This window comes from Panthera onca, chromosome B3 (assembly GCF_046562875.1).
Source record: "Panthera onca isolate mPanOnc1 chromosome B3, mPanOnc1 haplotype 2, whole genome shotgun sequence".
Lineage (NCBI taxonomy): Eukaryota > Metazoa > Chordata > Mammalia > Carnivora > Felidae > Panthera > Panthera onca.
The window spans coordinates 70,759,034-70,782,361 of NC_138344.1; the positions used below are offsets into that span (position 1 = coordinate 70,759,034).

At 35.5% G+C, this 23,328-nt stretch overlaps 3 protein-coding genes across 7 annotated transcripts in view; all 3 read right to left on the minus strand.

Annotated features, from left to right (window-relative positions):
• LOC132669334 (olfactory receptor 4K2-like) overlaps positions 1–8,133 on the minus strand; it is a 69,775-nt gene extending 61,642 nt beyond the window's left edge. Inside the window, exons 1-2 of one of the 3 annotated variants that reach the window (XM_078448433.2) lie at positions 8,046–8,130; positions 4,156–4,301 (exon numbers count right to left, since the gene is read on the minus strand). The gene's annotated coding sequence lies outside the window, so the exon portion shown is untranslated. Of the gene's footprint in view, positions 1–4,155; positions 4,302–8,045 lie in introns of all 3 variants that reach the window. The other 2 variants (XM_060619052.3, XM_078448434.2) reach the window with 2 other exon arrangements.
• LOC132669333 (olfactory receptor 4M1) overlaps positions 5,957–23,328 on the minus strand; it is a 130,998-nt gene continuing 113,626 nt past the window's right edge. For 2 of the 3 annotated variants that reach the window (XM_078448436.2, XM_078448435.2), the window contains 3 exons: positions 14,381–14,503; positions 11,590–11,700; positions 5,957–8,137 (listed from right to left, as the gene is read on the minus strand). In XM_078448436.2, the coding sequence (XP_078304562.2) occupies positions 7,170–8,137; positions 11,590–11,611 (990 nt within the window). In that variant the 5' untranslated portion in view covers positions 11,612–11,700; positions 14,381–14,503 and the 3' untranslated portion in view covers positions 5,957–7,169. The remainder of the gene's footprint in view (positions 8,138–11,589; positions 11,701–14,380; positions 14,504–23,328) is intronic. The other variant, XM_078448437.2, reaches the window with a different exon arrangement.
• Positions 21,623–22,586, minus strand: LOC132668414 (olfactory receptor 4S2-like). Its single transcript, XM_060617388.2, has one exon. The coding sequence runs from the start codon at positions 22,559–22,561 to the stop codon at positions 21,623–21,625; it is 939 nt and encodes a 312-aa protein (XP_060473371.2). The 5' UTR covers positions 22,562–22,586.

Genomic DNA, 23,328 nt, shown 5'->3' on the forward strand with positions numbered 1-23,328 from the left:
ACTGGAGACTTCTTATTTCTGCTGGGAAAAATTTATCATTTTGGACAATCTTAGAAACTAAAATCATGAGCTAGTTAGCATTATAGTGTCAGCAATGTAGCACTGAATGAGGCAAAAAAAAAAAAAAAAAAAAGTTCCTGGGAATTTGACATTCAAATGCATGGAGAAGACAATAAACAAACACACCAGAAAGGAAACATCTGACTGTGGTGAGTGCTGGGTAGAAATATAACCAAGTGATATGCTGGAAAGAGTCGGGGAAGAGGCTGCTGTGCTAGGTGAGCTAGCCAGGGAGAGTCTTGCTGAACAGCTGGCATTTCAACAGATATCTGAATGTCTGAATAATCCCACTATGTGGATATCTGAAGAGCTGATAGAAGGCCATGAAGCAGGAAGAGAATGATGCACTAAGCAGCAGAAAGGAAAAGAAAGAAAGAGAAAGGCCACTATGGCAAGAGAGTAGTGGCCAAATGGAATTTTTAAAAAGTGTTAGGCAAGATAGAGAGGAAGGGCCAGATATGGATCAAATGCCAATTGGTCATCATTTCATTTGAGATGTTATAAACAGATGAGTGACAATATCTGATTTACATTTTTTAAAGATTATTCTGATACTGGTAAAGAATGGGTTTTAGAAGCCAAGGTAGAAGCAAGGAGACCAGTTAGGGAGCATTTGAAGTACTGTAGACAAGAGATGTTGATAAGTTAGGCTAGGAGGTAGAACAAGAGATGGATGCTTAACCAACAGAGCCACTCAGGTTAAGTGTTGGACTCTTGATTTTGGCTCAGGTCATGATCTCACAGTTGTGAAATGGAACCCCAAGTGGGGCTCAGTGCTGGGCATGGAGCCTGCTTACGATTCTCTCTCTCCTTCTCCCTCTGCCCCTCCCCCTAACCCTCACCTCTCATTAATTAATCAATTAATTAATTAATTAATTAAAACCTACAAAAGTTTTTCCTCTGCAGGTTAACATCAGACTTCTTTCAATAGCAACAGAGAAAGTTGTTTTATTTTATTTTAATTTTTTTAATGTCTATTTATTTTTGAAAGAGAGAGAGAGACAGAGCATGAGCAGGGGAGAGGCAGAGAGCGAGGGAGACACAGAATCTGAAGCAGGCTCCAGGCTCTGAGCTGAGTGCACAGAACCTGACATGGGGCTTGAACTCATGAACCGGGAGATCATCACCTGAACCGAAGTTGGACGCTCAACCAACTGAGCCACACAGGTGCCCCAGAAAATTGTTGTTTTTTTAAGTGAAGCAATATTTTCAAAAACTTAAAGTATACAAGGATTTTATGTAATCTAAGCTATCTGTAAAGTCTGAAGACAGTTTTAAACATGTATTAACCCAGAAATTTATATTCATGCACCTTCCCTGTGTAATATTAAGGACAAATTTCTTCCAACCAAGAGAACAGTGAGGAATCTTCAGCAAACAGATAAAACAGGATAGCAGTATCCTTCTGACCAGAGAGGGGGGAAAAATGGGACTAAAGGGCATATAGCACACCACAAAGATAATGCTAATACCTTTACTTATAAAGGGTGATAGGGTGTGCCTGGGTTTATATTATTATAATTTCTATGCTCATCATATCCTTTAATAGATAAGACTCCATAAATCAGAAAAAAAAAAGAAGTCCTATAACAAAATCCTATTTAGGAGATTAAAAATAAGAGACAGTTTATAGTAATTGCTTCATATGTCATCTCTAGAAGTCAAAGTCTATTATTAAAGCTGTAATTAAATAACTGAAGCATAAGCAATAGAAAGGTAAAATTAAGAATGATAAAACTTTTCATCACTACAATCTGGGTTGAAGAAGAGGAAAGAAAGGTTTATACTAATTTTATCTTTGCTCATGATATGGATCTATTGATATTATTAAAAATTCCAGAAATTATTTTATTATATGATATAAAGACAAATCCTGGAAAAGTGATGTGGCCATCAGCCATATGTGACTATTGAGCATTTGAAATGTGGCTACAAGCTGAGGAAATGAAATTTTAAATTTTGTTAGTTAAAATTTTTAAAGTCATATGTAGCCCATGTATTGCATAGCACAATTCTAGGATAATACATGAACTTTAATTTAACTTTACATTCTTTCTAATTTATTTGTTATTTTTCATTTTAACCTTGTTTTTTCAGTGTTCTGGGGTGTCACCCAAACCTGCAACAGGCCTTATGTAAGTGAGAAGTAAACTTCTGATGTGTAAAACCAATGATCTTTCTTTCTGTGGCATAACCTATTAAGTCTGATAGTCACCCAGAGTTAAAGTAAACCAGTATCCTCACCATCTTCCTGAAAAATACAAAGACTATTACATTTAACTCCAATCACACAACTCTTATGTAAATGTTATTTCCATGAACTTTAGTTCTTACTTTTTCTAAACTTCAGAAGTTTGTTTGTTGCTGTTGGTAGTTAAATACAGAAGTTTGTTTAGATTTACCACATACTTGCCATTCTTTTTCTGTCATCTCAAATCTCCCAGCTGGGATCATTTCCTTATTTCAAGCGTATCCTACAAGATTCCTCTAAGTTGATTGTCTGCTAGCAGCAAGTTTGTTGTTTTTTTTTTTTTTCTTCCTAAGGATGTTTTTATTTTATTCTCACAGAGTTGATGATTATTTTATCTCTGAACATTGAATATAACTCATCATTGTTTTACATTTTTGCTGTTAAGGCAGTCTGTTGTTAACTACCTTTCCCTTGAGGGTAATTCCTGCTTTTCTATTCAGATACTTTCAACATCTGCTCAGTTGTCCTTATGGATTTTATGATGTGTCTCACATTGTCTCTTCAAAATTGCCTCTGCCACATTTTGTCTACCCTCTTCTCTGGAAACTCTGAACTTTTATTCAGTTCTCAATGTCTCTTACTCTTTCTTTCATCCTTTTTATCCCATTTGGCTTCTGCCCTGCAATGTTGGTAGTTTACTCAACTCTATATTCTAGATTACTATTTCTTCTCTGAATGTGTCTAATTTGCATTCAGATGCATCTATGGAGTTTTCTAACTGAATCTAAGTTCTCTTTGTTTTTCATATAATTTTCCTATTTGTTTTTATAGTGTCCTCCATTTTCATATTTCCAACCCTTTTTCTATTTCTCAAAGAATACTAAATATATTCAATTTATATTCTGTAGTGGTTTTTTTTCCTGCTTTTCTGTTGTTCTTCTGGCTCTCACTCACAGAGCCTTGCTTTCTTGTGTGCTCATGATGTCAGATTGTAAACTCTTATTTCTTATATGTAGAATATACTTTAAAAGTCTTGGGATAATGGCAACATACTCCATATGGTATTTGTCTTTCCTTCTATCAGGAGGCATTACAACTCTGGAACCAGAAACTGTAAATAAAATTATCAACTAGTAGTGATTCAGACTACTCAATAGTATAAACTCAAACTCAAAAAATATGTGTGATCTCACTTATAGTTCATAATTCTTTTTTCTCTTTTTAGCATTTTGGGTGGTGTTTTTTTTGAAAACTTTATTTCACCACTACCCTGAGAATATATCCTTTGAGATCTCAGCTTGTTGTGGAATATTTCCTTGTGTGAGCCCAGGGCTTTGTCTCCTATCCATCTCTGTCCCTACCACACAAACTCTGGCCTTAAAAACAGAACACAAGTTTTCACAATAAAAGATGATTTTTATTCACCATTTATTTCTCTGGGTTCCCAATTTCATTTGATTTCCAGATTCTCAATATTCTATGCTGTCATTTTCTTTTTGCTAGCTAATCAAAGGATTTCAAAAAAAATGTTTATCCAACGTGTGTATTCATTTTTAGTGACAGGTTCAGTAAAGCTCTCTAATGTGCCACAGACGGAAATAGAATGCAGCTCTATCATTTCTGCATTACAAGGCATGTGGCATTTCATACTGTTTGATCATGCAAATCACCACATTAGTTTCAGTCTTAGATATAGTGTAATATATTTAATATTCAGTACCCATACTTCTGTCCTAGCTCCTCGATCTTCATGACTGACTGAAGTTTATTCTGATAGTTTCTTCAAGAATTTCTTGAAAACCACATTCCCAGAATTTTGTTTAATGCTTAAACCTGATGGTAGTCGTAGCCTTTTAAATTAAATGCCAGTTTTGCTAGGTATAAAATCTGAGTTTTACACTTACTTGTCTGAAGATTTGTGTTCCACCTCACCTTCACTTAATGTTAGTTTATTGCGTTTTGTAGCAATGCAGGCAGGCGAACTGGCCTGCTTCCAATCGAGCCGGTTGGGTGAAACTTCACAAATTTTGTTAAACAAAAACCCCAATCCCTGGGGAAAAAAAGACTGCCAGTAATGTTTGTTTTTCTACTTACAAGTTCTTATATTTTTAATTTTTAATGAACCTATTCTATTAATTAAAAAAACAGAAGACCTTTATTTTTGTTTGGATAATAGAGATGTTTTTACCAGCTGTAACAGTAAAGTCCATCTTATTAATATTGAGATACCGTTAATATTTTCTTTACACTGCTATGTTTGATATCTTTTCTTCTTATTCCTAGCTTCAATATTTTCAGCAAATATCCTTCAGTAGTAGCAGTATAATAGTGTTTGAAGAGCATATTGAGTCAGTAGTCTTTTCCCCAAAAACATTCATTCTACCTAAATGAAGAATAAGTGACCAAATGAATACAAGTCTATCTGGTTCAGATAGAGAGAAATAACAGTAAGGAAATATAAAATCTAGATACATATTTTTTATTGTGTATGTATATATCTTTTGTGTGTTAGATGGTTTCTTCATGCCCTGTTGTAAAATATTAGAGAAGTCTACTATTTTATTCATTTCCAGGCAATGAGAAGTCAACTCAAAATTCAGGAATCATAAATTCCATCAGTATATTTGGGTTCTTAGAAGAGAAGTCCCTGTCATTTTGAACATGAAAGAGGGTCATCACAGAGAAAACTTCCCACAGCAAAGAATAAACTTTTTGCACCATTATTCTATCCTGTGTACCTGAGGTTTTCATCATTTTCATTGTTCATTTATCTATTTTCATTCCTAAAGCTAGTCATATACTATTATCAAAGAAAATATAAGACTAAAACTCACAACAAATAATATGCTCTTTTATGGAGAGAACCCTAGTTTTGAAATTGAAAAGTTAATTTAAGTAAATAAATTTATATGAACTCAAATATTCTTTTATATTCTGAAGCAAAGTCAATAACTGGGTTCTTCCCTCTTGCACTGTTGGTGGGAATGCAAATTGGTGCAGCCACTCTGGAAAACAGTGTGGAGGTTCCTCAGAAAATTAAAAATAGACCTACCTATGACCCAGCAATAGCACTGCTAGGAATTTACCCAAGGGATACAGGAGTACTGATGCATAGGGGCACTTGTACCCCAATGTTTACAGCAGCACTCTCAACAATAGCCAAATTATGGAAAGAGCCTAAATGTCCATCAACTGATGAATGGATAAAGAAATTGTGGTTTATATACACAATGGAGTACTACATGGCAATGAGAAAGAACGAAATATGGCCCTTTGTAGCAATGTGTATGAAACTGGAGAGTGTGATGCTAAGTGAAATAAGCCATACAGAGAAAGACAGATACCATATGGTTTCACTCTTATGTGGATCCTGAGAAACTTAACAGAAACCCATGGGGGAGGGGAAGGAAAAAAAAAGAGGTTAGAGTGGGAGAGAGCCAAAGCATAAGAGACTGTTAAAAACTGAGAACAAACTGAGGGTTGATGGGGGGTGGGAGGGAGGGGAGGGTGGGTGATGGGTATTGAGGAGGGCACCTTTTGGGATGAGCACTGGGTGTTGTATGGAAACCAATTTGACAATAAATTTCATATATTGAAAAAAAAATAATAATTGGGTTCTTAGTGTCAGCAATAGTAAATTGATCTCTAATAAATAAATCACTAAAATATTATTAAAACCAATACATCTAGGTCTCTTCCATATGCAGTAATGAAAAAAAAATGGGTTAATGGGAAAGAACTCTGAATTATAGGGCTAACAAAAGCAGCACCCTACTAAACTAATTTAACATGAGAACAAGAATTAGCAAATACAGAAAACACAAAAAAAAAATTGCAAAGGAAATATTAACCTTTTAAAAATCACACAGCTAGATGTCTGTTCATTCCAGTCAGCCTAGAATCCCTTTCCTCCAAGTCTGCTTTCACACTGGAGGATGTAAGTAGAGACTGGCTATAAAAAGCACTACTTGGCTGGAGACTTCCGCTGGAATGAGAGGGGGTCTCACAGTCTCACATAGTAACAAACTCTGCTATGAATTCATAAAAATTGCTGTAGGCTGTGACAAAATCTTGAGTTCTGTCACCAATACTGTTGAGTGGTTGCCACATGAAATATGACTTAAAACAGCTTGTGTAAATGAATCCTCAGTTTCCATCATGAATTCTTGGAGTAGGAAAAGATAAAGTACAAAATAATCTATTTTTCTAGTCCCAGGAAGGTGGGTTACCAAACACCATCCCACTGGGCTAGGACTGAACCATGGGAACAATATTTAATTTGGTTACTTGAAGCTACTCATATTCATATGCTAGCCACTTACTTCTTCATATTCATTAACAACATGTCTCCCAGGTCTTATTTATTTTATTATTTCTCAACAAACATTCTCCTCACAGCCAAAGCCTCTTCAGAATACTCATTCAATAAACAATTAGTGAAAATATGTTTAGCAGACCATCACTATATCTTTTTTTTTTTAATTTTGTTTTAATCTTTATTTCCTTTTGAGAGAGAGAGACAGAGACAGAGCATGAGCAGGGGAGAGGCAGAGAGAGTGGGAGACACAGAACCTGGAGCAGGTTCCAGGCTCTGAGCTGTCAGCACAGAACCTGACGTGGGGTTCACACTCATTGCGAGATCATGACCTGAGCCGAAATCAGATGCTTAACCAACTGAGCCACCCAGGTGCCCCTACACCATCATTATATCTTAATTTCTAATGGTGATCTGCTGTAAGTTTCATGGAGGGTGTGAATAAACTTATTTTTGTCTTAATTTCTTTGTTTTTTCAGTGAATTGAGGGGAAAAAATCTGGTAGGAATTTAAGAACTCAGATGAAAAGCAGTACTATTACCACTGCAAATGCTTCCTACTTTAGGACGATGACCTTCAGAAAGATTCTAGAATATGCCACTTTCACTTCTCTTTACATAAAATATATCTGTTGACCAACTTCCTCATGGCTGTCTTTACTTCCTTATTTCGCAAGGTATAGATAATGGGATTAAGTAAAGGGAATATCACAGTATGGAACACTGACACCACTTTATCTAGGGAAAAAGAGTCAAATGGGCGAGCATAAATGTAGATGGATGGCCCAAACATAAATACCACAATGGTGATGTGGGAATAGCAGGTGGACATGGCCCGGCTGGTACTCTCATCTGAGCCTGAATGTTTCTTAAGCATGGCCAGGAGGAAGGCGTAGGACATTAAGAGAGCAATGAAACATACCACAGAGATCAGACCACTGCTAAAAATCATCACTAATTCCTCCGGGAAGGTATTGGCACAAGCAATCCGGATAACCTGCGTGATGTCACAGAAGTAACTGTCTAACTCATTGGGCCCACAGAACGGAAGTCGAACAATGAGAGCCACTTGTATTATAGAATGAATAAAGCCCCCCAACCAGGAGAGAACCACCAGGATACTGCAGAGACGTCGATTCATGATAGTAGCATAGTGGAGAGGACGGCAGATAGCAGCATAGCGGTCAAACGCCATTACTGTGAGCAGGAACATCTCTGAGGCTCCCACAAAGTGCAAGAAAAAGAGCTGTGCAATGCACCCACCAAAGGAAATTCTCTTCCTTTCCACAAAGAAGTCTATGAGCATTTTAGGGGCTGTGATGGAGGAGTACCAAATGTCAAGGAAGGCCAGATTAGCCAACAGGAAATACATGGGTGAGGTCAAATGAGGGTCAAGCCTGATTGTGCAAATAATAAGAATATTTCCTGGAAGGATGAACAAATAGAAGGATAGAAATATAACAAATAGGACTAGTTGTACCTCTCGAGTCTGGGATAGGCCAGTGAGAACAAACTCTGTCACTCTGGTGTAATTTGCAGGTTCCATTTCTTCACTTTTTAAAAATAATGTGGCTATAAAAAAAATAAAGAAATTGCAATTACTCCAAATAGCATTATTTTACTGCTTTTGAAATCATCAGATTGGCCTCTGTTATTAAGAGACTGTATTAGGATACATCTGATTGTCCCATTTGATGTCTGATAAGCCAAAATAGGGGAAAAGTAAGTGATGACCTGAAAATTAGAAACACTGAAATCATATGAAGTGTGTCACATATCAGAAACCAACCAATCTATTAATGTTATTAATTTCTATTTTTTGTGAAACTCAGCAGTGTACTAATTCTTTCCCCATGCATCTACCTTAGTAAGAAATATATGCAGCTACTTATAAGATAAGCCAAATTGTAGACTGGTAATAAGAAAAAGAGCTGTTATTTCTAGATTTTTTGTTGTTGTTAAGAAATCTAGCCAACTTGGAAACTTGCTTGTCTAATATTGGGTACACTGATCTGGCAGTATTTTCTTTTTAATCTTTCAAAAAGATCCCAGGGCTTCATGTGTAATGAATGGACATTTCTTCTTTAACCAAAGCCTATACAGCTTAATCCTTGGTAATAGGTAAGCAGCCACAATATACAACAATGCAGGGTCATAGATGAAAATTCTTTGGGCTGCGATCAGATCTCATTATTGCACTGACCATGCATTTTATCCACTGCCCCAGGAAGGTAGGAAGAAGATATAGAGATCTAAGAAATGGGTTTGCTTACTACCCAAGCTGACCCATTCTGCCATTTCAAGATGACAGTGGGAATAAGATTATTGTTAAAATTTTGCTCAAGGCCTAGTCTTGAACCTACTACTATTAGATAAAACAAAACCCATTGAATAAAAATAATATAATCATTCACTTTACCAAATATGCTTCCTCTTTTAGGTAATATAAACACTGCCCATCAAAGTAAGTATTTCTTATAGCCAACAACCAATATGAAAGAGTTGCTTCTGTTCTACTGATGTGCTGTTTTATAATATTGCCTCTCCTCAGGAGGTAAGCATAGAAAAACAAAGTTAAGATTCTATAAAACCAAGTGGATGAAACAGCATCCAAGCAATAAAGATTATGTATACTATTGACTGAAGTAATCCAGTGTTTCTTCCTTCAAAGCTACCCACTCAATTTGTGCATAATTTTAATGACCATAGACATGACTTTCAGAACTAATATGTTATAAAAGCAAGAAAATAATGCTAAAGAAGGGATGGTTCACTATAAGTCAACACACTGAGAAAAGACCAGTATTTGCCAGCAATCTGACACAAAAGGAAGAAAACAAAAACACTGAGAAGGTTCAGCATTGTGGGACTTTTTAGCAAAAGGATAAATATTCCCACTCATGAATAGCCCAAGGTGAGCCTTAGTGAGTTAATTAATCATGTTTAGTAAGACAGTGAAATTTAAAATTCAGTTTGGAAAATTTTTAATCAAAAGAAAGATAATGCTGCCAATTTTCAATCCTCAACTTTCTTAAAAGCATGGTTATCCAGATTGACATATTTCCTAGGAATCCAGAAAGCAATGGTTTTACTATATTTACCTGGAGAGGGTGCCTGATAGCCTCCATAAAACTTTACACACGATATTGAAAGCTCTATCCCAAAACATATAGTGTCTGTGTCACTTCTATAAATTACCCATTTGTTTATTCAACAACTATTTAGAGGATATCTACTATGTCTTAACTGCTGAGAATACAACAATGAACAAGAAGACTTGGTTTCTGACTCACTTAAACTTCCATTTTAGAAGATTGACACAAAACTAATTAGTAAACAAGCAATAAGTAAATAAATGAATGATAAATAATCAAAACAAATAATTACCACTATTGATAAGAGACAAGAGTGAAGTAAAAAGGGGATTATGATAGAAAATAAATGGTAGTGGCACATGGTGGTGATGGTGATGGCTTTTTTAGAAGAGCATCTTTGAACTAGTGACATTTCAACTAATTGAAAGCAAGAGAAAAAGCATTCTAGGAATAGGGAAGAGCAAATGCAAAGTCCTTGTGATTGGGAAGGGTTTCTAGGAGCTATAGAAGATCTGCAACTTGCTGAAGCACAAAAACAGAATAGAGATAGCCAAAGGACCAAGTATTGTGTCTTTTAAGAAGAAAATTATATTTTAATAGCTTCCAATATATTTTAGAATAAAATCTAAAGAATAACTTAACAAGATTTGTGATTTAGAAATATCACCCTTGCCTCTTTGCAAATAAATTGAAGTAGGATTAGGTGTGGGTTAAACTACAGATACAGCAACAGCTATTAAGAGAAACGAAGTGTTTTCTTTAGAAAATACTTAGGAGATCCAATTGGCAGGATTTAATGTTGAATTGTATATTGTCATTGTCCCACTACCAAAGTCAGTCAGAATTTGAGCACCATAATGGCAAACTATTAAAAAATGCATCTTTAAATCTTCTGTGTCAGAAATGAGGTTCATCCAGCACATTGAGGTTTTTAATAAAATTTGAGTGAATCTGCCATAACTATTTAGGGATGCTCTGTCCACCCCCTAAGGAAAGCTTGGGATTGTGCCAATAGAGCCGGGAGCAAGGAATCATGTCTGTGGAAATTCTGCAGGGAGCTAAGCCACCTATGGAAACTGAGGTAGGGCATTTCCTTCTTAGGCTGCCATTTAGGAAATAACTATTCCAAGCCACTGCTTACTCTTAGAGCAGCTATGTTGCTTGGTCAAGTGGATTTTAATTCATCCTGCCTACACCTATGCCTCCTAAGTTTCTTGATACAAGCCCTCTCTTCTTTTTGTTCTCTTTTAATAAAAATTGCATATATTTAAGGTGTACAACATGGCAATCTGATGTACATATTCATAGTGAAATGAGTCCTATTATCAAGTTAATTAATATAATCTCTTCACACAGTTACCTTTTTTTTTCAGTGACAAGAACACCTAAAAATTACTCTCTCAGCAAATTTTCAGTATTCAGTACAGAATTATTAATGATAGTCATCATTCTGTACATGAGATCTCTAGACTTATTCATTCATTCTGCATAACTGCAAATTTGTTTTTGAGCAACATCTCTCTATTTTCCCCCACCTCTCTGTCCCTGGTAACAACCATTCTCCTCTCACATGGCTAAAGAAATTACGATATAATAATATATATAATTCTGTCTTTAAAAAAAAAGAGATCTAACATTTACAACAACATGAATGAACTTGGAGGATGTTATGCTAAGTGAAATAAGCCAGACAAAGAAATACTGCATGAGCTTACTTATATGTGGATTCTAAAAAAGCCTGCTCCTCTTTTAACAACATCTAGCGAATTCCCATTCTGTGCTTAATCTGTAGGGATATAGTATCTAGAGGATGACTATGGGAGATACCTAGAAGTACAGATGCTCTCCCTACAGGTGAATGAACTGTGAACTCTCCTCAAGGGAAAAAATGCTTTAGGGAAAATTAAGAATCTGTGCAGAACTTCTTACCAACAATGCAGTGGGCACCCATGTATCTAGCCAAGCTCTCAGTAATCACATGAAGAATAGATATCTTGCCAATAGATATCTTGAGGAATTAGGGATGCTATCACATAGATCCTGAAATAGTAAAAGATGAAACGACTCAAGAGATATGCAGTTACCTTCATACAAGAGGCATTTTTAAAACATTAGCTATCATCTATGACCACTGTCAATTCTCTTTCCTTAGATGAAGATGTGAATGAAGAAGCCAGTGTCTTCCAGAGTAAAAGTCACTCATCCTAGCTCCTCCCAAAAACCAAAAACTCACAACCATAAGAACTGCTTTCAGACTCTGCTTCAATAACATCATGTAGAAGGAGTAAGCTGAAACTGAGAGGCTGGGAAAATGGAAGAAAAGGAAATGTTGTATTGATGAAGGGGAAAAAAGGCTGTAAAAGAAAGAGGAAGTTATTAGTCAGGCATTTCTTCTGACGATGAAAACAGCCCATCTTTATGGGTCACGTTGCTACCAGTGAGTATTCATTTAAATGAAAAAGTAAAATAGTTTTATAAAATAAATAAAAATGTTCATAAATAGGTTCAAGTGATGATTTATTGAAAATTCTTCCCCAGAGAAGAAAAGTACTTTAGCCTTCCAAACCCACTGATCATGGGACAATGGTGAAGACTATGTAGGAGAGCTTTAGCCTTACTAAGCTAGGGGACCTTGAAAAATGGGGACTAAGGTCAAGTGAGAAAGGGAGGCTATAGGCAAGCACGGCAGGAAGGTACTAAATTTTTAGAAAATAGAGACATGTGGACTTGAATTTTAAAGAGTACTCTACCTCAGTAAGATCCATGTTAAAGCAAATCATTAAGAAAAAAAGATATTTTTAGAATAGTAGGATAAGGAATCAAAAACAAAGTCATTATTTGAAATCTTTTGTTTTGTCTTTATAACTCATATATTACACATACAGACATATGTATTACATATTCCTTTAATTTCTCCAAAATATTTATAAAGAGGTGAATTTTACACAGTGTAGGATATTTATATGATGCATACTCCAATTTAAAGGGCATCTATAAAGAGCTCTGAACAAGAATTAAGAAACTTGGATTCCCATGACAGCTTAGCCACCAAAATCTGTGTGACCTTAAAAAGGTCATTCAACTTCCCTCTACAGCAGCTTCTTCCTAGCAACATGAGGGATTTCAACTAGAATTTTAATGAATAACCTACTGTATAATTCTCTATGAAGATAAAATTAAGAACAATATGGGTGACGACGTGGAGGGATAGTGATTTAATCACCATTGTAGATATACACAGCACATAAAATACATAACTTAAATTCATTTTCCCTATTCCTAAGACATCAAGCTTACCTATCTTATTATGTAAGATAGGGAGGAGGTAAAAGCATCTGCACCACATACAGGGGTATGTGGAGACCAGGCATCTTGAGTCTCACAAATAAACCAACAGCAGAGAATACTACAATGTAGTAATTATCTAGATTTCCTAGATATTTTGTTGCCCACAATAAACTAGGCAAGAAGAAAGCATTAGGATCTGAGAAGGGCTTATTTCAGTATGAGAGGATCATTTGCTGCTTGTGCATTTCTCTTAAAATAGATCAGCAGTGTAAGTGCCTTGGTTCTAATTGCAGCTGACCAGTTACTAACTATGTGATCTTGAACAACTCACTCACTTCTCTTCCTTAATGTGTCCATAAGTGCAATGGAGATAGTAATAGTACCAACTTCATAGTTTTTATTGTAGGGATTAATGAGCTAATGCATGTAAAGTTCAGAAAAATATAGTTCATACTTACTTAAATTACTATTATTAATGTCATTATTATGATAATGATGATGTTTATATTCCCTTTGCAAAGAATCAAGCTCAATAGAAAAACTATTCTTCTTATACATAATTTCTAAAATATTGCCCTTTAATGTCTATTTGTATTTCTCTATCCCCAACTACTCTCCTTGGATCCAGAAGACTAAATTTGAGAAATAGCTTAGAGAAGAGGTCAAGAACATCTGACTTCTAAACACTACTATCTTCTCCTGTTTTCCCTAGACTCTAATCCTATGTGACTGTTGATAAATCACTATTATTAAGTCCTCTGACTAGTCTCAGAGGCCCTTTTCTATAATGACTGAAATCTGTATGAATGATTTCTAACAAACACCAGAGAAATTTGGGCTTGCATAGTAATGCTCTATTCACATCTATTCACATCAGTTTATATTTTGGCCAAAATGCAACTGAAACTCTAAGCCCCTTGAGGACATGAAGCATGTCTCATTTATATATCTGGCTAGTGCCTAAGATAGCTTCTGCCCCACTACAGTCACTAAGATGTGTTTATTGAATGAATGAATGAATGAATGAATGAATGAATGAATTTATAAGTGAATAAACTAGTTGATGACTTTATAGGAAAAAATGTCAAATACTTCTAAATCTAAATGTTTTATTAATCCATTTGGTGTTTTCTGACTCTGATTCATGATTCTTGATTTTATTTCCTGGAATCCTCTTTTTTAAGATACCTATTCTACCCATATTAATTTCAAATGAAAGTCTGCTTTTAAGGGTTTTTTTCTATTTTCACTTACAGAGTTGTCATGACTACCAACTCCAGTACCTTCAAAATGAAACATATCAGGCCCTATCTCCCCCATATTCACAGAAATCATCCTGAAGAACTATCATAAGTGAGGTTTTTCCTAACTTCATTTCAGGAGTGACAGGATTCAAAATTTTGGAAGGTTCTTTTAATGGTTTGGTACTTACTGAAGACCCACAAGACAGAAAAACTTTCTCTGATTGAGACTGTTTAAGAATGTCTCATCCTGCAAGTATGAGATGACGAAGTCATCTTCTAAACGTCCAGTTCAGAGTTGGGTTTAAAAATACCTGTGGACATGAAACAAAAGAAGAAATAGTTTGTCCACCATGGTTAAGGTCGGCTCTATATGATCACCATGTTTCCCTAACACCTTTCCTTACTAGAAGCTTCTGCTTACCACTATTCTTTGAGTATTTTACATAATCATTCTTATTATTATATCTACCTCATAGTTTCAAAAAATAGAGTGGTTTATGTAAATATTCTAACACCATTATTCCACCTACCAGTTGCTAGTGACAGTCCTGATGTAGTCAAGGACTATAGAGGGGGTAGAGGTGCCTCTTCCCCCATCCACAACAGAAAGCTTTGTTTCTGTATTTTGGTATATATCAGTTCCTTCCCTGATGTAACAATGAGCTAACTAGCATCATGGATTTTGACTAAGAAAATCAATTCTCTGGAGGCCAGGGCCAGCCAGTTAGGAATCAAAACACTGAGGGAATAATTTAAAAGTTGATGTGTTCTTCATCCAAGGAACATAGAATCACAATATCTGAATTTTCCAGAACAAGTAAGGAAAACGGCTCACTCCCCTAAGTTATAACTACAAAATGTTATGATGTGGGATATGCTCTCTAAACTATGATGTGTAGTTCCAATTCACTTAGAGATGTTGGATCCTTAGGAAAATGGAGATCTATCAAAATCTAATACTGCCTGAATTACTTGAACAGTTTAGTGATGTTTGCAATAAAGATCTTAAGTAATAACTCCTTAAAATCTCTAACTTTTATTCAATGTCTTCTTCATGTGCTTAGCTACTATATGTCAGACATGGTAGTAGGCACCAGGCTTATAATGATGAGCAAGAGAGGAACTGTCCCTATTTCCCTAAATCAACCTATAAATTATTGTCCACCTATGAATACACAAACACTTGCCTATACCTCTCACCTAGAAATGTTCTCTGAAAACTTTAGGTAGGTAAGGTAGATGATAGATAGATGGATGGATGGACAGATATATAGATAGATGACAGATAGATGATGATTATGATAGAAAGAGAAAGAAAGAAAGAAAGAAAGAAAGAAAGAAAGAAAGAAAAAGAAAGAAAAGAAAAGAAAAGAAAAGAAAAGAAAAGAAAAGAAAAAGAAAGAAAGAAAGAAAGAAAGAAAGAGAAAGAAAGAAAAAGAATTTTAGGTTCTATCTCAATTTTATTCTATCAGCTTGATCTCCATCTCTTATCTTTCAGATATTTTTCCTCCTAAAATTATCTTTATATTAAACTCTCTGTTTGTAAAGTAAGGATGACTGAGTTACCTTTAGTAAAGTTGCAGGATACAAAGTTAATATGAAGAAAGTGGTTTCATTTATGTACACTAATAACAAATACCAGAAAGAGAAGTTTAAAAATTATCCCACTTACAACCATGCCAAAAAGAATAAAATATCTAGAAATAAACTTAACCAAAGCTGTTAAACAACTATACTCTGAAAATTATAAAACACTGGTCAAAGAAATTGAAGACAACACAAACAAATGGAAAGATATTCTACACTCATGGATTGGAAGAACTGATGTTAAAATGGCCTTACTATCCAAAGAAATCTACAGATTCAATGCAATCCCTATCAAAATACCAACAGGATTTTTTCACAGAACTAGCAAAAATAATCCTAAAATGTGTATGGAAGCAAAAAATACCATGAATAGCTAAATAAATCTTGATAAAGGAAAACAAAGCTACAAGTATCACAATGCCATATTTAACTATGTACTATAAAGTGACAATAATTAAAAACAGTATGGAACTGGAACAAAAGTAGACACATAGATCAATGGAACAAGATAGAGAGCCCAGAAATAAACTCACATTTATACAATTAATCCATGACAAAGGAGGCAAGAGTGTACAATGAGGAAAAGACTGTCTCTTCAACAAATGGTGCTGGGAAGACTGGACAGGTACATGCATAAGAACGAAACTGGACCACTTTCTTATACCATACATAAAAATAAATTCAGTATGGGTAAAAACTTAAATGTGACACTCCAAATCATAAAACTCCTGAAAAGAACATAGGCAGTAATTTCTTTGACATCAGCCACAGCAATATTTTTCAAGATATGTCTCCTCAGGCAAGAGAAACAAGAGCAAAAATAAACTGTTAGGACTACATCAAAATAAAAAGTTTCTACACAGCAAAGGAAACAGCCAATAAAGCATAAAGGCAGCCTACTGAATGGAAGGCAATATTTACAAATGATATATCCAATAAGGAGTTAATATCCAAAACATATTAAGAAAGAACTTAATACAACTCAACATCAAAAATAATAACAAATAACCCAATTTAAAAATGGGAAGAGGATCTGAATAGACACTTTTCCAAAGGTAACAATTGGCCAACAGACACATGAAGAGATGCTCAACATCACTAATCATCAGGGAAATGAAAATCAAAGCCACAATGAGATATCACCTTATACCTGTCAGAGTGGCTAAAATCAAAAAGACAAGAAATAGCAAGTATTGGTAAAGATATGGAGAAAAAGGAAATTTTATGCATTGTTGGTGGGAATGTAAATTGGTGCAACCACTACAGAAAACAACATGGATGTAACAAAAAATTAAAAACAGAAATACCATATGGTCCAGTAATTCTGATACTGATATCTGATACTGGATATCAAAAGGATATATGCACCTGTATATTTATTGCAGTATTATATACAATAGCTAAGATATGGAAGCAACCCAAGTGCCCACAGATAGATGAATGGATTTAAAAAAAAGGATGTAGTATATAGCTACAATAGAATACTATTCAGCCATAAAAAAAGAATGAGATCTTGCCATTTGTAACAACATGTATGGATTTAGAGGGTATTATGCTAAATGAAATAAGACAGGGAAAGACAAATGCCATATGATTTTACTTACATGTGGAATCTAAAAAACTAACTAAATAAATAAATAAACAAACAAACAAACAGAAACAGACCCACAAATACAGGGAACAAACTAATTGGTTTCCAGAAGGAAGGAAGTTTTGGGGATTGGCAAAATAAGTTAAAGGGATTGGGAGATGCAGGTTTCCAGTTATGGAATATACAAATCACAGGGATAAAAGATACAGCATAGCGAATATGGTTAATGGTATTGTAATAGTGTAAAATGACAGATGATAGCTATGCCAGTGAAGAGCATAGCATAATGTATAGACTTATTGAATCACTATGGTGCACAGGTGAAACTAATGTGACATTGTGTGTCAATCAGATTTCAATTTTAAAGAGAGGGAAACATGGAGGAAAATTAAATACATATTACTAAATGAAAGAAGCCAATCTGAAAGGCTACCTACTGTTTCATTCCAACTATATGACATTCTGGAAAAGGTAAAACTATGGAGTCAGTAAAAAGATCAGTGGTTGCCAGGGCTTGGGGTTTGGGGATTGGGAAAGGGAAAGATGAAAAGGCAGAGCACAGAGGATTTTTAGGGCAGTGAAACTACTCTGTATAATAATATAATGATGGATACATATCATTATACATTTTTCCAAGCCCACAAAATATGCAACAGTAAGCATAAATCATAATGTAAACTAGACTTTGGGTGATTATGATATGCTGTAACAAATAGATCACTCTGTTGGGGAACACCGATAATGAGGGGAGTTATGCATGTGTTGGGGCAGGAAGTATATGAGAAATCCTAGTACCTTTCCTTTAATTTTTCTGTGAACCCAAAAACTGCTCTAGGAAAATTTAGTCTTAATTTTTAAAAAATCAGGAGAAAGAAAATCTCTCTCCTTTCAGGTTTCTATATCTACTCTCTGCCATTCCCTTCAGGCACAAAGGTATTAACAGCTCTCCTGCTCCTTACCCTTGGTTATATGCTGTCCCATGTGACTCCTCCATATCTACAATTTTATAGACAGTCCCTCTGTGAATTTCTCTTTGTGAATTATCCTATCTTGAGTGTGTCATCAGCTTTCTGATAAGAGTCCTAAATGATACAGTTTTCTATAAATGTGCCCTTAAACCCATCAACTTGCTCCATCCTATTGCCTATACCTTTATAATTAAGATGCTCCATCATCATCTTAAATAATATAAATTCCCACTCTCACTCTGTTTTCCAAAGCCTCCCTTCCTGGGGCTTCTATCCTTCTGCTTTCATCCATTTCTACTGCCCCCTAATGCCTGCTTCACAGCTCTCATCTTAAAAGTGCTTTTGGCCACCCCTGCATTGATTTCTTGAGCCTATCTCCTCTTAGTTGTTTTTCCTGGGACACATCCTCCCATACTTTCAAAGAAAGTGTACTTATAGAGTAAATTTTATAAATCTTTGCATGACTGAAAATGTTTTATTCTACTTTCACACCTGATTGATGGTTTTGTTCTATATAGAATTCTTGCCTGAGAATCAGTTTCAGTCACTTTTCCACTGTATTGAAGGGACCAGTGTTGTTATTGAATACTCTAGTGCCTTTTGGATTTTGCATACTTTTTTTGTGGCCTTTTTCCTCTCTCAATAATTTTATAATCTTATCAATCTCTAGGGTAATACAATTTCATAATAATGTATCTTAGTTACTGTTTTCTCATCACTAGGGTAGGCACTCAGTACATCTTTTGTATCTGGAGACTTAAACCCTCCTGCTCTGAGTTTTCTTTTCATTGTTTCTTTTAAATTCTTCCCCTCTGTCTTCTCTGTTCTCCTGGGACAAATATAAGTGTTTTACCTCTTGACTTGAATTTTCATATTCAGTTGTTTGGAGGTGACTGGATGGCTCAGTTGGTTAAGCATCCAGGTCAGGTCATGATCTCACATTTGTGAGATCGTGTCCCAAGTTGGGCTCTCTGCTGACAGTACAGAACCTGCTTGGGATTCTCTCTCTCTCCCTGCCTCTGCCCCCTCCTGCTCATTCTCTCTCTCTCTCTCTCTCTCTCTCTCTCTCTCTCTCTCTCAAAACAAATAAATAAACATTAAAACAAAAAGATATCAATGGTTTTTACAATGAATTTGTGTTATCTCTAATTCCAAAATTCCCTTTTGCCTTCCTAACAGCTCACGTTTTACTTCAACTACCTTATGTATATTAAAGACTTAGGCACCAAAACTTTGACCAAAGGCAGAGATCAACAGAGCAGAGCTTACTGACTGCTGGGCTTCTGATCAAGGTTCTAGCAGAGAGGCAGCCATTCCATTTGTGATCTCCAAAGGAAAAATGTGAAAGACTTTTCTCTAACATAGTTTAATTTCTTAATGCAAAGATGTCAGTATTCTGTTTGTGAAGTGTATGCCTGTGTGAGCATCTGAGAGTGAGGGGTGAAAAGAAAAGGTGGTAGACTGAACCATTCCTTTCTTTTAATTGACCTATAACTAGCCCTGAACCCCACTATCATCCTTGCCTGGTGCCCTGGCATCTCAAACATGTCAGGGGTTCTGGGAGATAAATCTGTCTATTTCTCCTCAATATTCCTCTCAGTTGCTACTTTCATGTTAGCCTTCTCTCCTCTGCCATATCAGTTACCCTGCCTTTGTCTTGTCTTTTCCAAACATATGTTGAAATCTTTTGTCTGCATCTAACTTCTGTCCTATTTGTGAGTCTAAACTTTTTTCTCGTTTGTTGTTATTGCTATTTTATTTAGATCTTAGGAGGAAAAAGGAAAACTCATGTAGCCCACAATTTTAAATATAAGTTCAGTATATTTGTTATTTTTTAAAAGGATAGAATGATCCTTTTTCACAGAGGAAAGGTAATATGAAAAAATAACTATAGGGAAATGCAACAAAAGGTTAGTGGTGGTATTTTAATATTTTAACGGGGTCACCATAAATAATGTCGTCTCTGTTACTAAGGGAAAAAAGGAACAGTGGATACTGGGATAACAACAGGTAGACTCTGTCACAAATAGGTATTGTGCATCCAGCTCTGTGCCATACATAGGGAGTAGAAAAAAGGTAAGATATGTTATTTATATCATTAATAAATTACAGAAATGAGGTAAAATCCAGTAAGGGAACAAAAACTGGGAAAAATGTCTGATACCATTTTATAAACCATATGGAGGTGTGCTTAAGGCACACAGAAAACAGATGTTGGATGAAAATAATCAGGGCAGAATTCTTGAAAGATATAGAGATATAGAAACAAGATCTAAGAAGTTCCTCAGAATAAAATTGCTTTTCTGAAGTACTGAGACCATCCAGCTATCCTCTGACCTTACTAAGAACACAACAGAAAAGAATCTATTCTGTCCCTTTCAAAAATTGAAAATAAATTTAACCAAAAATGTATAATATATCTCCTTGACTTAGTCATTGCAATAGTTCAAATGTCAATTCATTTTAGTTGCTTTAATTAGTCTGTTCTGTGTATTGCAAAAATAAAAGTAGGATAACTTTTAGTACAAATAATATACTACTAGGATTATAGAGAGTATTCAAATTTTCCAACAGGATCTTTAAAAAATTGCTCCACACAAAATATGTAAAATGTACCCCTTTTCCCCCTCTAAAGAAACAATCCTTTGGGTAGTTTATGAATGTACACTAACCTCTTAATTGTATGCAGCGTATATTTCTATGTATGCATTTTCACTGCATTCTATGTATGTACTATCGTTATCTCTTTATGAATCCATTTCCCCTACTAGATTATATGATATTTGTGGGGAAAGACTAGGAAAGGAAAAAAGAAGGAAAAAAAAAGAAGGAAGGAAAGAAAGGAGGAGGGAGGAAGAGAGGGAAGGGAGATTGGGAGACAAGGAGGCAGTTTCTGGGAAGTTAGACTTCTGTTTTTAAGAGAAATGGTCAGATTCCTCAGAGATCTTTCTCTTGTAACATCATTCTACATTGTTGAATTTAGTTTAAGAAAGCTTAATTTGAATTGAAGGGACATAAAGCAGTTAAAGAGATACTGGCTCAGAGTGTTTACTCTCCTACTCTAAAAGTAAGAGAGGATAAACCTTGACAGTATAGAAACCTAGACGGTATAGAAAGGCTTAAGTTTAGCCCACCTAAACATATAAAAAAGAGTCTCAAATTATTCCTGGTTAAATGAAAAGTACAAGATAATTGAATTTTAGGGACTATTCCTTAAAAATCATTAGTAAGTTACAGATAATTGAAGGTATTAGCTTATTCTCTGATTTTGCAATTCTGACAAGCTATCCCTTCTCCTTTTCCTTCAAGGAGACCTTGCGACTCCATATCCGTTTCATGGCATTCTTTACATCCTCATTCCTCAGAGTATAGATGAGTGGGTTTAGCATTGGGGTAATGGTAGTATAAAACACAGACACAGCCTTATCCAGTGGGAAAGTAGTGGAGGGACGAAGATAAATAAATATACAAGGGACAAAGAAGAAAGTTACTACAGTGAAATGAGACCCACAGGTAGAGAGAGCCTTGCGCCGGCTCTCTGAAGACCGCTTACGAAGACTAAACAGAATGACCATGTAGGAGGCCAGAAGAATGAGGAAACACCCCAGAGAGATGAGGCCACTGTTGGCAACCACCAACATATTTACGAGGGTTGTATCAGCACAGGCAAGCTTTAGGACTGGGTGGACATCACAAAAGTAGTGGTCAATGACCTGATCATTGCAGAAAGGCAGCTGAAAGGTCAGAAGGGTCTGAACAAAGGAATGACCCAGGGCTCCTAACCAGGACAATGATGCCAGAACAATACAAACATTGGCACTCATGATGGTAGTATAACGGAGAGGTTGGCAGATGGCAGCATAACGGTCGAAAGCCATAACAGTCAAAACAAAAATCTCCGCACACCCAAAAAAGTGGAAGGTAAACATCTGAGTTACACAGCCCCAGTAGGAAATGGTCTTTTTCTTAGAAATAAAGTCTGCAATCATCTTGGGTGCTGTGGCTGAGGAATAGGCAATGTCCACAAAGGACAGGTTACTGAGGAAGAAGTACATGGGCGTTTGGAGCTGGGGATCAGAAAAGACCATAAGCAAAATGAGCAGATTTCCCACCATGATCACGATGTAGAAGAGGAGAAATAAGGCAAAGAACATCAGTTGCATTCCAGGATCTTGGGAAAGTCCTAGGAATATAAATTCAGTGACATTATTAGCCACTTCCATGGGGACCCAGATGGTACTGGCTTGGTGGCTCTGGTTCTCTGCAAAAATAAATAAATATAAACCACTGTAAGCATGGTACAGCCTAAAGGAGAAGTCTTATTAAAATATTTAAGTGATGCTAAATATAGGAGAGGAAACTTCATATTTCTTGAGCATAGTCAATTTTCTTACCACATTATTGACTCACATGTGATTTCTGTTACACTCAGACCTATAGTTCTTTTCTCTCAAATAATAATCTAGAGAATATGATGATTTTTTATTGGATTTAATGTTCCCTAATCCTCCGTCTCTCTCTCTCTCGTATTGCCAGAAATTCTCTTTCAGATGGAAAATTTTAAGTCAATTATTAAATAAATTTTTGAGGCTTAAGGTAAATATAAGGAGTCAGAATCTGAGATTTGATGCCAAATTTCTTAGATGGATCTTTTTTAACATAATGTACAGAGATCAACTTTAGAAGAATAACATTCTACTTAATCAAATGATAAAGACTGTTTTTAGTTTCTAAATTAGGTTGGGAGTTTCAATACAATTAAAGATTAAGTCATTTTTAGTGATGAACAACAGCAGAAACAGAGGTCTCCTGCTTACCAAAAACCCATGCTTATAAATAACATCCTGGGAGTTTGAGTCCTAAGACTTGGTATGCATGTGAAAATTTCATTTTGCTTGTCAGTAAGGAATACCTGAAGAGTGGTCAACCTATACAGAGAAATGCTTTTCTCTATGTTGCTCTAAAGAGTTGAAAAGCTAAAACATACTGA